Source organism: Dromiciops gliroides, chromosome 6, assembly GCF_019393635.1.
Source record: "Dromiciops gliroides isolate mDroGli1 chromosome 6, mDroGli1.pri, whole genome shotgun sequence".
Taxonomy (NCBI): Eukaryota; Metazoa; Chordata; class Mammalia; order Microbiotheria; family Microbiotheriidae; genus Dromiciops; species Dromiciops gliroides.
This window is the reverse complement of record NC_057866.1, coordinates 21,335,802-21,353,796: the sequence shown is the minus strand read 5'-3', so window position 1 is coordinate 21,353,796 and position 17,995 is coordinate 21,335,802. Positions and strand designations below refer to the sequence as shown.

Here is a 17,995-nt window from a genome sequence, read left to right as displayed (position 1 = left end):
GTATGATGAAGTTGGAGAAATTGTAGAATTTTATACTGTTACTTTGTATAATTTGTGCCACTTCTCAAAGAATATTTGGTACCACAAATATATGTACAAACACAGACATATTTCTCTGTGTATATGTGTGCATATAAACATATGTATACATATATGTATCTAAGTGTAAATATGTATGTGCATGCATATATGTATACACATAAATGCACACACATGTATTATATACATATATAAATATATACACCTATATTTAGGTATGTGTATATACACACAGATACATGTACATATATAGTTTTAAATAGATAGATAAATGTTTACTGCCAATATCTACATATTTATAGACTTCTATCTTTCTATCTATCATTTATCTATCTAGCTATCTACCTCTATCTTTATCTTTACTATCTCTCTATAATGGAAAAAAGATTGCTTAATAAATAATCATTGAATATTTACATAATATGTTCAAAACTCTGTTTTGACTTTGAAATACCTTCCAAACCTCCTTCTTTTATGGGGGGGGGCACAATGAGGATTAAGTGACTTGCCCAGGGTTACATAGCCAGTAAGTGTCAGGTGTCTGAGACTGGATTGGAATTCAGTCCCTTTGGCTTTAATTTCTAGTATTTAAATAAAATCATTATTTTTACAATATAGTTTAGATAGGTTAGTCTATTTCACAGAAATATCTGTCTCTATATCATTCTGCATGTTGCATATGTCTTAGGTCAGAGTTAAACTACTAACAATTAAAACTTCTCTAAGAAGAAAAAGATGTTAATTGTGGGCTTCTGAGCAACCATGTAGGCACAGGGTTCTTGAGATGGCAGCAGGTCCTCACTAACCTGTCTTCCCTGGGCAAACCTGAATGAAAAATAGTCCCATTATCAGGGTAAATATGTCATTATGGGTTTATTATCTATTTTTTTCCCTATTCACTATTGTGATGTGTTAGGATGTTGGTAGGAGTCATGGTACAGTGGTAAGTCTACTCATTTTGGAGGCAGGTTAACCAAGCATGAATTCTAAATTTGTCAATGGACATGTTTGACTTTGGGAAATTGTTGAAATTATTGGACCTAATCTTGCTTATTTGTAAAAAAAAAAATAATAAGTTGGTGGATTTGATGTGATAGAGGGAGTTGCACTATATGATTTCTGAGTCCATTACAACTTTAAATCCATGGTCTTATGACTAAGTTATATAATTTATTCTTAAGTTAAATATTCAGAAATAAAAAAGTAATAGGGCAAGCAGGTGACACAGTACTTAAAACACTGATCTGGGAGTTAGGAAGACTCATCTTCCTGAGTTCAAGTCCAGCCTTCGATAGACACTTAATAGTTGTGTGACCCTGGACAAGTCACTTACTCCTGTTTGCCTCAGGTCCTCATTTGTTGAATGAGCTGGAGTAGGAAATGGCAGACCACTGCAGTATCTTAGCAACTGAAAAATCCAAATGGTGTCATAGAGTTGGAAATGAACTTTGTTCTGAGACAACTCAACAGCATGAGAAATAAAGATGCTAATTCTGAAACAATCTCCTTATTAATAAAAATATGTTGATATCTAAGTCATCTTTGTAGAGATATTTGTACTGATAGAATTAAAACATTTTCAAGAGGCAGAGCATAGAGCTTTAGGAGAGGAAGGTCAAGGAGAGATTTGGGGGATTCATCCATATTTACAAAGAACGAATGCATAATAAGCAAGTGGAAAAGATTAAAAAGAAAAATCTGAGTGGGGTAAAAGGAAATTAGAAAAGATAAGAAAAACAGAAACTAAAAGGTTTAGAATCTAAATCATACTTAAAGCCATAGTATGAAGAAGCATAGGAGTTGTGAAAATACCATTAGATTAAGGAGTAGGGGACAGCCAGGTGGCACAGTGGATAACACACTGGCCCTGGATTCAGGAGGACCATATTTCAAATCTGGTCTCAGACACTTGACACTTACTAGCTGTGTGACGCTGAGCAAGTCACTTAACCCTCATTGCCCTGTGCAACCCCTCCAAAAAAACAAAACAAACAAACAAACAAACAAAAATTTTAAGGAGTAAAGTAATTATTAATATGCTACAACCAGCCAACTGAAAAATTGGCACTAGGAAGTTAAGATATTTATTCCAGACAAGAATGCTTTGAGGGAAGTAAAAGTATGATAATTTTCTTGAAATATCTCACTTATTTTACTTCACAATAAATGTGTTAGTCTTAATCTTAGTGACCCTCAAAAATAGAACTAAGTTCAGTTAGTGGAAATTATAGGTAGCCCAAAAAGGGGCAAGTTCGAGTCAACAAAAAGAAAGATTAGACAATTGAGTAAAGGTCCTCAGTGTATAATAAAATCCAAATCTAGAAAATTGAAGCATTAAACACAGAGATCTTTGGCCTATTGCAAGTAAGGTTATAGTTTAGATTCATGCTGAAAAAATTCTTTTTCCCAAGCCAAGATGGTGGAGGAAAGGCAGTGACATCCTAGAGCTCACCCCAAGATCCCTCCAAATATCTTCAAATAATGCCATAACACAATTCCTGGAGCAGCAGAACACACAAAAGGACAGAGTGAGATCATTTTACAAAGATGACTTAGAAGGTCATCAGGAAAGGTCTGTTGTTCTAGGGTGAGAGTGGAGCATGGACCCATGGCCACACTGTGCAGACCCAGCCCCAGAGGATCAGGCCTCTAGAGTTTCTGAATAGGCTACTGCAGCAGCTCCTTCTGGAACTCAGACCATGGATGGTGAGGGGGTCAAGCGTTTGGCAAGGGGGGGATTACAGACATCTCTTTTCTGGCACTGAGGCAGCATTCTGTTGTTTTGCCCTTGCTTGGGTCCAGGTCACAGTCTTGGGTGGTGGCCCAAGTGGGGTAGGGGAACAGGCACACTAGAGCTTGCAGCCACAGTGGAACAGGATTCTCTTCCAGGTTAGAGGGCAAGCAGGTCTGTGGTTGCTGGCAGGCAAAAGCACAGGCCAGGGAAGTGTAGAATGTGCCTCTCCTTAAATTGTACAATTTGGGACCACCTGAAGCTTAGGACAGTGCACCCTCCACCCTGGAAGCAGTGGCCCACTTTAAGAAGGAGTTAAAAGTCAAGAAATCGGCTGGAAAAAGAGCACACAGAAAAAGATGCTGACCCTAGAAAGTTTCTATGGTGACAAGGAAGATCAAAACACACCCAATGATGAAGATAACAAAGTCAAAGCTCCTACATCCAAAGTTTCCAAGAAAAATGTGAATTGGTCTCAGGTAATAATAATGCTCAAAAAGGACTCTGAAAATAAAATAAGAGAAGTCAAAGATAAAAGGAAAGGGAAATGAGAGTGATGCAAGAAAATCTTGGGAAAAAAAAAACAGTCAACAGCTTGAAAAGTTTAATTGGCCAAATAGAAAAGGAGGTACAAAACCTCTCTGAATGAAATAATTGCTTAAAAATTAGGATTGAGGAAATGGAAGCTAATGACTTTATGGGAAATCAAGATACAATAAAGCAAAACCCAAAGAATGAAAAAATAGAAGGCAATGTGAAATATCTCCTTGGAAAAACAACCGACTTGGAAAATAGATCCAGGAGAGATAATTTGAAAATTATGTGACTGCCTGAAAGCCATGATCAAATAAAAAGCTTAGATATCATCTTCCAAGAAATTGTCAGGGAAAATTGCCCTGATATCCTAGAAGCAGAAGTAAAATAGAAATTGAAAGACTCCACTGAAGACCTCCTGAAAGAAATCCCAAAATGAAAACTTCCAAGAATATTATATCCAAATTCCATAACTGCCAGGTCAATAGAAAATATTGCAAGCAGCCAGAAACAATTCAAGTATTTGTGGAGCCACAGTCAGGATAACACAAGATCTAGCAGCTTCTATATCAAAGGAACAGAGGGCTTGGAATATGAAATTCTGGAGGATAAAGGAACTAGGATTACAACCAAGAATCAGCTACCCAGGAAAACTGAGTATAATCTTTCAGGGGGAAAAATGGGAATTTGGTGAACAAGAAGACTTTCAGGCATTTGTGATGAAAAAACCAGAGCTGAAGAGAAAATTTGACTTTCAAATACAAGACCCTAGAGAAGCATAAAAAGATAAACAAACAAAAAAAAGAATATTAAGGGATATTAAAAGGTTAAATTGTTTAGATTCCTACATGAGAAGATGATACTTATAACTCATAAGAACTTTCTCATTGTTAGGGCAGGTGGATGGAGTATATTTAGACAGAAGGCACAGGTATGAATTGACTATGAAGGGATGATATCTTTTAAAAAATAAAACTAAGGGGTGAGAGGAATGCACTGGGAGAAACTGAAAGGGAGAGGTGGAATAGGGTAATGTATCTCACATAAAAGAAGCAAGAAAAAGATTATGGAGTGGAGGGGAAGGTGGGGGAGGTAGAGGGGAGTGAGTGAGCTGTGCTATCATCAGAATTGGCTCAAAGAGGGAATAACATACACACTCAGTTGGTTATAGTAATCTATCTTACCCTGCATGAAAGTAGTAGGGTAAAGGGATAAGGAGGGATGAACAAAGGGAGGACAGATTGGGGAAGGAGCAGTCAGAAACAAAATAATGTTGAGAAGGGATAGGGTGAAAGAAGCTAGAAAATAGATTAAATATGATGGGGATGGAATAGGAGGAAGGGAAACACAGCAATAGTAAATGTGAAAAAATTTGAAGCAGAGGCAAAAGCAATGTAAAAATTGCAAAAAATGCAAAATTTTCCCCAATGTCATGAGGTATGTATTTGAAATATCTATATAACCTTATAAAATATGATTAAAGTGAAGATGAGATGAGTGAAAATACGTGTTGATGATCATACACAAACTTCATTTTTTTTAATCTCAATGTGACTTTTAGATTTTCTTCAATATTTTTTCTAGATATGAACTCCATGAAATGCTATTTCACCTACTTGTCTCACAATCAACATGTAAGAGAAAATCTGCTGAAAATAATTGTGCTATCATATAATTTCCTTTCAACAACTCCTCTTACCCTGTCCTTCCTCATAAAAAATCAAGGAATAAATAACCTACTTTACCACTTTTGCTTTCCAATATGGCAGAGGAAAAAGATTTTTAAAAATCCAGATTTTGGAAGGATAACTTTAAAAACATATACATATTTATTTCATTAAATATTTTATAATTACATGCAAACATTTTTAATATTAAATGTTCAAAATCTTAAATTCAAAATTCTTTCTTTACTTGCTCTCTACCACCCATTGAGGATTCACACACATACATATATATAAATGCATTCATGCATATGTGTATATGTATCCCCTTCTCAATGCATGCATGCATACATACATATATATGTATATGTGTATGTATACATAATAGTGAAAACATGTTTCTGTATTAGCCATATTTCAAATTTTAAACATACACACACAAAGCAAGAAGAATACAGTTGAAAAAGACCCATTCTTCAGTCTGTTCTTGGAGTTCATCATTTTTCATGCTTTAGGTAGACATTTTCTATCATGAGTCTTTTGAAACTTTCTTGAATATTATTTTGATCATAATAGCTAAATCTTTCACAGTTGATCATACTTAAAATATTACTCTTACAATGTTTTTCAGGTTCTCTTCACTTTACTTTGCATCAGTTAATAACTTCCCAGATCTTTCCTGAAACCATCCTTCTCATAATTTCTAATGGAATAATAGTTTTCCATCGTTGTCATACACCACAGCTTGTTCAGCCATTCCCCAGTTGATGCATATCCCCTCAATTATCACTCTGCCATAAAACCCTACTTTACATATTTCTAAACAAATAAATCATTTAGCTACTTTTCTTAACTGCAATAGTTTTGTTTGTATAAAAACTTTTTAATTTTATGTAATAAAAATTATTCATTTTACTAACTATGATCCACTGTTTTTCTTCATTGATCATAAACTTTCCCTTAATCCATAAATCTGGCAGGTAATTTTTTGATGACTACATAATTTGTTTATTATATTACCCTTCCTAGCTAAAGTGTTATTCATTTTTAACTTATGTTTAAAATCTATGTAAGATGTTAACCTATGCCTAGTTTCTTTCGAATTGCTTTCTAATTTTCTGGAAAAAAATAATCAAATGTTCAGTATTTACACCAAAATTTGGATCTTTGCCTTTAAGAAACACTACATTATGGTAGTCATTTATTGCTATATATTGTGTACTTAATTGATTCAAATAATCTACTACTCTATGTTTAGCAAATACCAGATTTTCATGACTACCATTTTTAATAGTTTGAAATATGATATTGCTACACTGCCTTCCTTTACATTTTTCATTGATTTCTTTGATATTTGTGCTATTGTGTTCTTTTAGATGACTTTTAACATTTTTTCTAGCTTTATAAATGAATTTCTTAACAGTTGATTCATATGTCATTGAATAAATAAATTAAGTGAGACCCACCTTTTCTGAAGTCCTCTAAATTATCTCAAGTTGGAAGATTGTGTCTCTCTGTCTTTTTGTAGGTTTTGTAGTTACAGAATCCATTTAGAGGATTGATTTAATTTTGTTTTTTTAAGGGAAACTTGGGAGAGCTCAGAGAACTTCCAGGCTTCTCTCTGCCATCTTGGCTCTGCCCCTCTTAGAGTTCCTAGTACTTTTAATATCTCAAGCTTATAAACATGATATCTGGGTAGTTTACCAATTTTCTCTCATTCTTGTTTCATGACTGTTTTACTTTTTTCTCCTGTTACTCACATCTTTTATTTTACTACTTAATCATTTCTCATTTGAAATTCATTTTGAAACATGTTCTACCTACCATATATCTTTCCATTATTTTTATAACTTTCAAATTTGACACTTTTGATAAGATAATATTCCATGAGTCACCATCCTTGATCTTTGCAGATTGTTACTGTTAAGAAGATGAAATTGTCAAGCAAGGAGTACCTTATAATTCTTGGAATTAACATATAACTTCATAGAAGAGGTAATCTTCTCCGAGTATCTAATTCTGACTGCAACCTTTGTCATTGTCGGTGTTTATTTAAAGTCTCTATATTTTGATGGCTATATCATTAGAATAATAATAATTAAAAATTTTATAGCACATGAAGATTTGTAGAAATATTTATAAATATTACCTGATTTGATATTTGATTACTAAGATTATTTGATTATTTTAGATTCTTGAAAATGGGATTATTTTATGTTTTGTATGTATAACCACATAAGTTTGTATGGAGTTCAATAGGTCTCTCTCTCTCTCTCTCTCTCTCTCTCTCTCTCTCTCTCTTTCATCTTGGTCTATTGGAATTATCTTGGATCATTGTATTGATTAGATTAGCTATGTCTTCACAGTTGATCTTCCTACAATAATGCTGTTATTGGGTACTAGGGTCTCAAGCTTCTGCTCATTTCACTTTACCTCAGTTCATGTACTTCTTTTCAAGTTTATCTGAAATCCCCCTGCCTGCAATTTTATATCACAATAATATTCAATTACAGTCATATATCATATTTTATTCCATCATTCCCAAATTGATTGGTATCTGCTCAATTTTTGATTCTTTGTACCAGAAAAAGAACTGCTTTAAGTATTATTTTTTTTAAAGATAGGTCCTTTCCTCTGTCATTTGATCTGTTTGTAGTGGCTTTCCTATGTCAAAGGGGGTGAACTATTTTATAGCCTTTTGCATATATTTCCAAAATTTTCTCCAGAATGGTTGGAACATTTCACAACTTTGACAGTGCATTAATGTACTTATTTTCCCATGTTCCATCTAGCTTTTATCATTTTCCTTATCTGTCATTTTAGTTAATCTAATAGGTGGTTCCTCAGTTGTTTAAATTTTCATTTCTCAAATATATAATGATTTAGAACATTTTATGTGACTATTGATAGCTTTGATTTCTTCTTCTGAAAACTACCTGATAGATACCATCAATCGCTTATGAAAAAATGCCAAATGTCTGTGTGGTTAGTAGTGAAGAAAATAATGAGAATTCTTGAATCAGAATACCTGAGCTAAAATCTCACCTCTGTTAGCCATTTACTATTTGTCAAATAAATTTACTTTTTTAGCCTTGGTTTTCTTCTTCATAATACTATGGATTTAGACTAGATGACATCTGAGATATCTTCTAGTTCTTATGATTTTGTTTTAAATGTGCAGTTTGCAAATGGTACATAAGCTAGACCTACAAGCCTACATATATAAGATCTTTTTGTTTCTCTGGGAATTATAGAATATAAGTGCCCTTATCATAATTTAGAAACAATGAAGCTAATATTTCCAGATCGGGAATCTCAATGGTGACCTCTCACTTTGTTAAAGAAAGATGAGAGTGTTTCATGCTTTGGATGGAGAAGAAGCACATCGACTCTTGAAATCTAAAACTCTTGTTTCATGTAACATCATGGCTCTTTCAGAATGAATTTGTAATATTGTGTGTGTGTGTGTGTGTGTGTGTGTGTGTGTGTGTGTAAAAGTACGTGATAGGCAGTTTATATTGACATAACATCAGATGCTCTTGAAATTGAATGTGTAAATAAAAAATGGGATTTGTAACAAAGATGAATCTGTATTCTTTGTAAATAAAAACACTGTCCCCAAAGAATAGATTAGAATATTATTTCAGTCTCTCTGTAAAAGTGGGAAACTACTTATGTAAAACATTATCTATACTACTCATCCCAGCATGTTGATTATGATTGGTGAGCTTTCTTTATTTTAATTTTATTTTATGATTTGTTACAAGGTATTGCTAACAGGGTGAACAGGAGAAAGACATTAATTTAAAACAATTCATATGTATGTACATACGTATATATAATTAATATATACATACACATATATTTATCAATCCAGTGTAATTGTTTATATGCACATATATACCCACATGTATACACACCACACATATATATGTGTGTATATGTGTATATATATATGTATATATATACACAGATGTATATACATGTATAATGTTTAAATGAGAAGAAAAATTAATTGATATGAAAAATGAATTACTTTGTACATCAACCATGATTGACAAAAGTAGAATACTGTAAGGAGTAATGAATTTGAGGCACCAGACTCCAGACCCAGTGGTTTATCCACTGTACCACTGAACTGAAAATGGAGAATAAAACTGAGGCTTAAAATGTGAATTCATTTCAAAAATATAAAATATCTTATAAGTACCAGAGGGGGGATTTCAACCCTGTTATTCTTATTCCAGAGTCATTACTATGACCATTCTGCTGTTCAGGGTTTCCATTTTTCCTATTAGCCACACAGTTGTTTGCCATTTTTCCCATAGAAATGAACCATATTCAGTAGGGTTTGTCCAAGATTTAGAACAGCCTATGCAGACATTCCATTACAGTCATAAAATGAGGTGCAAAATTAGGACGACAAAAACAAGTATTATCATTGTCAAAAAGAATATTAATGATAAGAATAATAAAAATGCTCTATGAACAATGATGTAGTTGATGCTCACAAGAAACCTATTAAGTATTGTTATTGTTTTATAGGTGAACACGTTGAGGCTCAGAAAGTTTCAGTTACTTGATCATGAGCAGTTACATGGTGTTAAAATGAGGAATTCAACTACATTTTCTATGCTTTTGGTATAGCACTCTCCATCCACCCCATGAGCAATTAATATTTTTCCAGTTATTTAGATCTTAATTTGTTTCTGTAAAAAGGGTTTTGTAGTCGTGGTCATATAGTTGCTGTGTTTGTCTCAACAGGTAGACTCCCAAGTATTTTATATTGACCACAGTTATTTTAAATGATGATGATTTATATGGGGTTTCTTTTGAATCTTGCAACTAATTTCTTGAAATTTGTTGTTTAAGATCTTTCTTTGATGATGGCTCTCCAGTATTTCAATGATTCTTAATTTATTTCTCTGTAATCTATTTACAACTAAATATTTTTGTGACATAGTTCACATTAACTTCCATTTATTCATTCTTTTGGCTTTTTTATTATTTATTGGTGCATTGTGTAGTCATTAGCTTCACCTTACCGAATTCTATTTTTTAAGGAACATTTTCTTCAATGAGTTTTTTTTATTCAGTTAATTCTACATTAAAAAAATGTTTTTAAAAACTTTTTATCCAGCTAATACTACTTTTTAAAAATGTTTTTTGATCATTGACATTTTGTAGTACCTCTTTTTCCATTAGGTCAATTATGTTATTTAATATGTAACTCCTAAATAGCTGGGGTAACTCCCTCTTGGCTTCCTTTAATTTACAACTGGACTGGATATGCAAGCAGGTTACTCAAAGCTTTATTCCAATATTTTTAAAAATATGTATTTATATGTATGCATGCAATTTTTCCCAATACACTCTTAATTCCTTGAGGGGAAGAAAGCTTTATGTTTTTTGTCTTTTTTTCTCCGTCTCACCCAATGAATTTACTTAAAAAATAAAATAAATCAAAATAAAACCAAAAAGAAAAAGCAAACTTGTTTTTTCATTAACAACTTCCCTTCAATTAAACTATGGTATTCAAATTGTCTGGAGCATGTATATTTTAAAAGACTTGACTAAAGTCACATAGTTAAAAAGTGTAAGGAATGACATTTAAACATGGCTAAGGTCAGTTCTCTATTCATTATTCCATGATTCTTCATCTTGTAGAGTACACAGAGGAAATATAAAATAATTTTGGAGGGAAGCACTAGCAGTTGGAGTTGAGGATGAATGACTTCATGTTGAAAGTGTCAAAATGTTTCAAACTTATTTAATATAAAAAGAAAGTAAAGCAAAAGTCTATTTTTATTAATAATCTTCCTTAATAGAGATGCCAGACAAATGGTACAACATCCTTATATTGAGGTAATATGTGACAATCTCTTCAGATCAAATTGTCTGTACTTTCCAACCAGTTGTTATAAAAAAAAATGTTTTTTGCATAGTGCTATAGAGTTCCTTCAAATGTGCTGCATGTAAACCATAGCCTATTTACTACTTTTCAAGGCTCAGGGGTTTTGTTTTGTATTCTAAGTAATCTTATATATCTTTTCTTTTACTATCTAATTCAAATAAAATGTTTTACTGCTCATCCCACCTTATTCGTTATTCCCTATTCTCTAAGATATAGGTGCCAGAAAAGTTTTGATTTGTAAGGTATATGTAAATATATGTGCATGTGTATGTATATGCACATAAATATACATATATATATATATATATATACATATGTGCATAAGGTATAAGCATAATATAAACTTTATTCCAGCAATAAATATTGTTAAATTTTAAAAGTTAATAAACATATTGTTACTGTTATTAGTAATTGAATTTTCTTTCTCTATTTTGTCTGTCTATATAAATATATAAACATATATGTATACACACATATACATACATACATATTATCTTATTTTAAAGTATCTATATGTTCATGATTGATACATTATTTTTCATGTTTTCTAAATTCTGTAGCCAATTAGCAATCCAAGAGACAGGAATCCTGAGCCTTCATCTGTCATTTTGTATAACTTAAAACACACACACACACACACACACACACACACACACACATAAAGTCTCTTTATAGCCCTTGGTCTGTAATGAGTAATTTCTCTTGAAAATGTTTCTGCTGTTTTCTTCTTTGGACACTTTTTTGTTTTTCATGAATCTACTAGGTTATTAACTCTGAAGCATCTCCAGAGACATTGAACTGAAGGACTATGTGGACTGTCCCTGTTCTCTGGACAGATTGCTCAAAGGATTTAATTAGAGATGAAAGAGCTTTAAGAACAGAGTATTCGAATGACTCACAGATATGGGACAGTGCTTGTATTGAATATAGAAAAAATGCTCATCTGTTGACAAATATGTATGTGTTATTACTAAGTCTATGGACTCACATGGAATCAACCTAACAATATAAGGAAGTGGAATTGTTTGAAAAAATACTGAAGTGAGGAAATTGGAGGACAAATTCTGAATTAATTAAATCCATATAAACCTTTTTTAACTGAAATGAATTACTATGATTTTTTCTGTCTCTTTGATAATGAATGACAAAGTGAATGGTGATGAATAGTGTTTTCATTGCCCTAACTTGCCTGCTTTCAGCACCAAGATAAACACACCAGCATCCAGGACTTGGAAAAAGTGTCTCCATTGAGAGGTAATATATTTATAAAAGTCATTCACATTGCTTATTCTATCCAAAACTATGCTATGCCTTAAAATTATAAAGTAAATGCTAAACAAAATGAATGTTTATCACTTGATTCAATGAGAAATAAGAAAGTGTCAATGCATCTATATACAGAAATTAACCACCATCAACAAAGCCCTGAGGGTCATCTTCTCCCATGACCAATTTTAAATCTCTTGAAGTAGTTAGAGATATAAATGAAGAAACTAGATGATCAGCTGATTATTTTAATATAAGTACATGGGGCACATTACATTAGATAATTATCTATTCTGAAGTAACATCTTTTCAAACATACTAGAAAAAATAGAAAAGCAAGTTTAGGAAAATATTCAGAAAATGGCATGTGTTATTGATTTCAGAATAGTGCTTTAATGATCTGCTTTTGACTATTAATAAAAGACTAGCCTCAGACAAACTGTAAAGCAGAAAAAAACAAGATCTCTTAGTTTTTCCCTCACCATTTAAATGTCTGATGAACATGAGATGAAGGTGATGATGACTTAAAAGCAATAATTATTTTATGACCTTTATGTAATGCTTAACATTGCTAGTTCTTTATTATGTCCCTTTAATAAAATCAACAACAACAATCACTTGTTTAGAAAACTTCCAAAATTAGGATTTGATCAGCTTCTTTTTGTAAAAGTGTCATTAAGATTTAAAAGTATTATGTTTTAATGGATTACTAGCATTTTAACAAAAAAAAGTGAAGAAAAAAACCCTCCTTGCCTAAATGGAACAAATCTCCACTGGATGAAACAAGGTGCCACCAATAATTAACATTTTAGTGACAGAGGTAATTCAAATGCCTCTTAGTTTATTTAAGGAAAGTAGGTATTTAAAAGTAGAAAACTTGGGGGCAGGTAGGTGACATAGTGGATAAAGCACAGGCCCTGGATTCAGGAGAACCTGAGTTCAAATCCGGCCTCAGACACATGACCCTTACTAGCTGCGTGACCCTGGGCAAGTCACTTTAACACTCATTGCCCTGAAGGGGGAAAAAAAAGTACAGATCTTGTCATGTCATCAGGGGATCTTAAACCATCATTTTATATTTATATGCCTTAGCCTCTTTTCTGCTGTACTCACTAAATACCACCAATTTTCTTCTTTTATGAGAAAAAAAAATTAGGTTCTTAGAGAGTGTCTGACAAATTTTTAAAAAGGGTTGTATTTCCAAAAAGGAAACTAAAATGATCATACCTTTGGAAATAGAGAAACCCATTGGCAGGTATAAACTGAAGAGGAATCAATTAAAATTTTCTTTATAAAACAAAATATTCATTATGTTTTGTGACAGAATGTGTCTGTGCTATTAGAAAATATGAATATGTGGAACTAAATTTTTATGAATTGAAGCAGAGTAAAATAAGTAAAACATGAAAAACAATATTCACAATGATGACAATAATATAAATAGAAAGAATTATTCAACAAAAAACTCTGACTGTAATGTAATTATAATGATTAAATTTGTGAAAGGAAATACATGAAAAAGTATGCCTTCTTCCCTTTATTACCAAGAAGAGAATTATGACTAAGGCATATTTGATATGCATTCATGTGTAGGGGTAAATATATTGAGAAATGAAAGTAATATAAAAATTGCCAATACATACTTTATGTTTTATCTTCATAGGTAAAAATCTGACTGCTAGAACTACAAAAGAATAAGCAACTTTTGAATGAGTGATTAAAATTTCCAAAAAGAATATTCATCAGGTCTTCTTTCCCTTCCATGCAACCAAAGCTCTGTGAAGCAGGTAATGCTTCAGTATTATGACTAATATTCTGGTGAATAAAATGATGTCCATAACAGCTGGCAGGTTGTCTATAGAAAAGGCCAAATATCATAACTGAACTCAAGGTTCTCCAAAATACATATCTGGTGTTATATCCAATAAACACTCTCCCTTACTCCTACCAAATAAAAGAAATCACCATGGAAAACAGGAGCAATGTAACTGAATTTATTCTCCTAGGGCTGACCCAGAATCCTAAGGTCCAAAAAATACTATTTGCTGTGTTCTTAATTATCTACATTTTTACTATGGTAGGCAACAGTTTGATTGTTATAACAGTCACTGGAAGTGAGAGCTTGAGTTCCCCTATGTACTTCTTTCTTGCTTTCTTGTCTTTTATAGATGCCATCTATTCCACTGTCATTGTCCCTAAGATGACTCTAGATATGCTCAATGAAACAGCAACCATTTCTTTCCAAGCTTGCATGGCTCAGCTCTTCTTAGAACACCTATTTGGTGGAGCTGAAGTTTTCCTCCTCATTTTTATGGCCTATGATCGCTATGTAGCCATCTGTAAACCTTTGTATTACTTAGTCATTATGAGATGGCGTGTATGTGTTCTGCTGGTGGTGGTATCCTGGATTGGAGGTTTCATGCATTCATTAGTTCAGCTCCTTTTTATTGTTAGGCTCCCATTTTGTGGATCCAATATAATTGATCACTTCATTTGTGACATGTACCCTCTACTGGAACTTTCCTGTATAGATACCTATATAATTGGCATTTCTGTTGTTGCCAATGGAGGAGCAATATGCACAATCATCTTTTTCTTATTGCTTATCTCTTATGCAGTCATTTTACATTCTTTAAAAACTCAAAGTCAGGAAGGTCGACAAAAAGCCCTATCTACTTGCATCTCCCACATCACAGTTGTTGTCTTATTCTTTGTTCCTTGTATTTTCATGTATGTTAGGCCGGTATGTACCTTCCCCATTGATAAATCACTAACTGTCTTTTATACTGTCATCACTCCTATGTTGAACCCCTTGATCTACACCCTGAGAAACACAGAAATGAAAAATGCCATGTGGAAGCTTTGGAACAGGAAAGTGATGTCTAGCAAGAATGTAATGGATGCCCTGGCCAACCAATGATGTTTCCTAAGATAAATGATAAAATATTGTTAAATTCTTAAAACTTTATTGAGATTAAAAAACAGATCTTGAAAATGTGAAGAACAATATAAGATTTATGCCATCAGCATCAGAAATTCCATTTTTGTTGTTGTACTGTTGGAGCTATTTCTTTAAGACCATTCATTATGGTTTGATGAAAAATCTTATCCATATCCAGATAGACAACTAATGGATTTTGATTGCAGACTGAATATATTTTCACTTTATTTTCCCTCCTTCTTTTTCTCTGCAATATATCTCATGTAGAAATATATTTTGCATGGCTTCTTATGTATTATGGACATCACAATTCTTTCCTTTTCAATAGGGCTGACTAGAAGAAGATTATTTAGAAATAAAACTGAACTAAATAAATAACTAAAATAGAAAATAGAAAAAATGAACCAAAACCTTTTTTGAGCATCATGGTTCATCAGGAAAATACAAATTCAATTCTATTAAATGATATTACATTAAGTTTTGGAGAACAATTGATTCTTTGAATAAAAATGCAAAACTCATATTTTGAATAATATTGGTCATTATTAAAGATGGAAATTGATATTTCATATAATGTCTTTGTGATATCACAATGGATATTCTAGAGAAGAGAAAAAATAATCAATTTTTCTCTTACCTTAAAGTTTTACAACTCCAAATCTCAATGTAAATCAACCAAATTCCCATGTAATAAAAACTGTATCTCAGGGCTATTAATATAATGTGAAATATGAAAATATAGGGACATTTTTAAAAGCGAAACTTTTTATCTATATTCTAGATATGCAAAAATATGTAACCTCTTTGTAAATCAAATATTGTGTTGCAATTGTTTTAAATAGAATATTAAATAATATTAACAATTAAAGTATAATTGGTGCTTTTTATATTTTACTTTTCAAAAAATATGTAGCATGTCATGGGAGGCAGATTTATGGAGCTGTAGTATAGGCAAATTAGGCTTAATCTCTTAATATACTAATTATTTAACCTCTTAACCTTAAACTAGACAGTGACCTTCATACAGTCTGAGAAATTTAAGATCAATAATGATTTTTTTCATGCCACAGCAGCTAAGGGGGTTATACCCAATGGATTAAGGAGGACCTGATTTCAATTATACCTCAGAGACTTTATATCTATGTAGCCCTGTGCAAATCACTTAACCTCTTTTACCTTCAGTTTTGTCTATTGGAAAATGAGTGTAAGTACCTTCCTCAGAGTTCTTGTGAAGATCAAATGACATAACATATATAAATTGCTTTTTAAAACTTAAGGAGTTTCTAAAATAGTTATTATTTTTGTTGTTAATTAAATTATTTTAAGGCAATGACAGTATCAGGAAATATTTATTAATCCCTAGCTATAATGGTATGCTTGCATATTCTATTGTTAAAAGTTAAATAATAATAATTTACATATAAAAAAGACATGAATATGAGAAGTTTAAAAGCCGTTCCTTAGTATGGACCCAACAATCAACAAGATTGGTACCATGTTAAAAGGGAAACTGTCTATTCCAGTTTCTCCTAACAAAACATATTTAATGAAATTTGTTTTCCTTATAACTTTTATTACTATGAGTTTAACATAAGGAGAAGATATCTCTATTACAATAGCCTAAGTATACACAGGAATTTTTAGGTTATTTCAAGGAGTGAGTACAGAGGCACATGTGGATTTCATTGTGCATTTCTCAAAAGTGCCAAGAGAAAAAAAAAAACTTAAGAAAACATATCACACACATATTTTCACATCTTTTAGCACCTTAAGGTGAATAAGAACTCTCAGCTTACCTGGCAAGTATAAGCAGTTCAACATGCGTTTCTCCTTTAAGTCACCATTTTCTTCTTTGGACCAAGTAAAAGTAAAACTGCTTCTCCCATTTTTGATATATTTGAGGTCTAGATTTTAAAAGAGAGGAAACCTGTGCTGTAAAAAGTCAAAAAACACTTACTCACTTTCATATATCATAGGCAATACACCACTCTTTCAAAATTGTGTTAACCCTGATGTAGAGTTAGCAGTCTTCATTGAGGAAACCATAGTTACTAATTACAAATCATTAAAATGTTTGTACAATCTCCCTAGGTCTTAAGAAGCTCTCTGTCTTTGTTTCTATCTCTGTCTCTGTCTCTGTCTCTGCTTCTCTCTGTCTCTGTCTCTGTCTCTGTCTCTGTCTCTGTCTGTCTGTCTGTCTCTCTCTCTCACACACACACACACACACACACACACACACACAAACATGCACACATACACACACCATTCTAATACCATACAAGTTATTGGGGAAAAAATAGATGAAGGAATCCTCCCAAATTCCTTTTATGAGACAAATATGGTACTGATAACTAAACCAGGAAGAGCAGAAACAAATAATTACAGACCAAGTTTCCTAATGAGAAAACTCTAAATAGAACATTAGCAAAGAGATAACAGCAATTTATCACCAGAATAATTCACTATGACAATGTGTGATTTATATCATGAATGCAGGGCTGGTTCAAAATTAGGAACAGTTTCAACTTAATCAAATACATAAATAACAAAACTAACCAAAATCATATGATTATCTCAATAAATGAAGAAAAAAAACCCTTTTCAACAAAATACAGCATTCATTCCTATTAACAACACTGGAGAGCATGGGAATAAATGGAGCTTTCCTTAAAATGATAAGTAGTATCTAGGTAAAACCATAAACATGCATTAAATATGATGGGGATAAATGAGAAGTGTTACCAATATGATCTGTTTGAAACAAGAATACCCGTTATAACCACTAGTATTCAAAATTATCCTAGAATTATTAGCTTTAGCAATGAGAAGAAAAATAAATTGAAAAATTAGAATAGGCAAAAAGGAAACAAAGCTATCACTCTTTGCAGATGAAATAATTGTATACT

General features: G+C 32.3%; 1 protein-coding gene across 2 annotated transcripts; it reads left to right on the top strand.

The window, feature by feature from the left end:
- Positions 1–11,785: 11,785 nt before the first annotated feature.
- LOC122731139 (olfactory receptor 4A47-like) lies at positions 11,786–15,068 on the top strand. 2 transcript variants are annotated; one of them, XM_043971033.1, is made up of 2 exons: positions 11,786–11,799; positions 14,129–15,068. In XM_043971033.1, exons 1-2 carry the CDS (start codon positions 11,786–11,788, stop codon positions 15,066–15,068), a joined length of 954 nt encoding a protein of 317 aa, XP_043826968.1. The 2 variants fall into 2 exon arrangements, with proteins under 2 accessions (XP_043826968.1, XP_043826967.1); XM_043971032.1 differs by lacking the exon at positions 11,786–11,799 and having other exon boundaries at positions 14,115–15,068.
- The last annotated feature ends 2,927 nt before the right edge of the window (positions 15,069–17,995 follow it).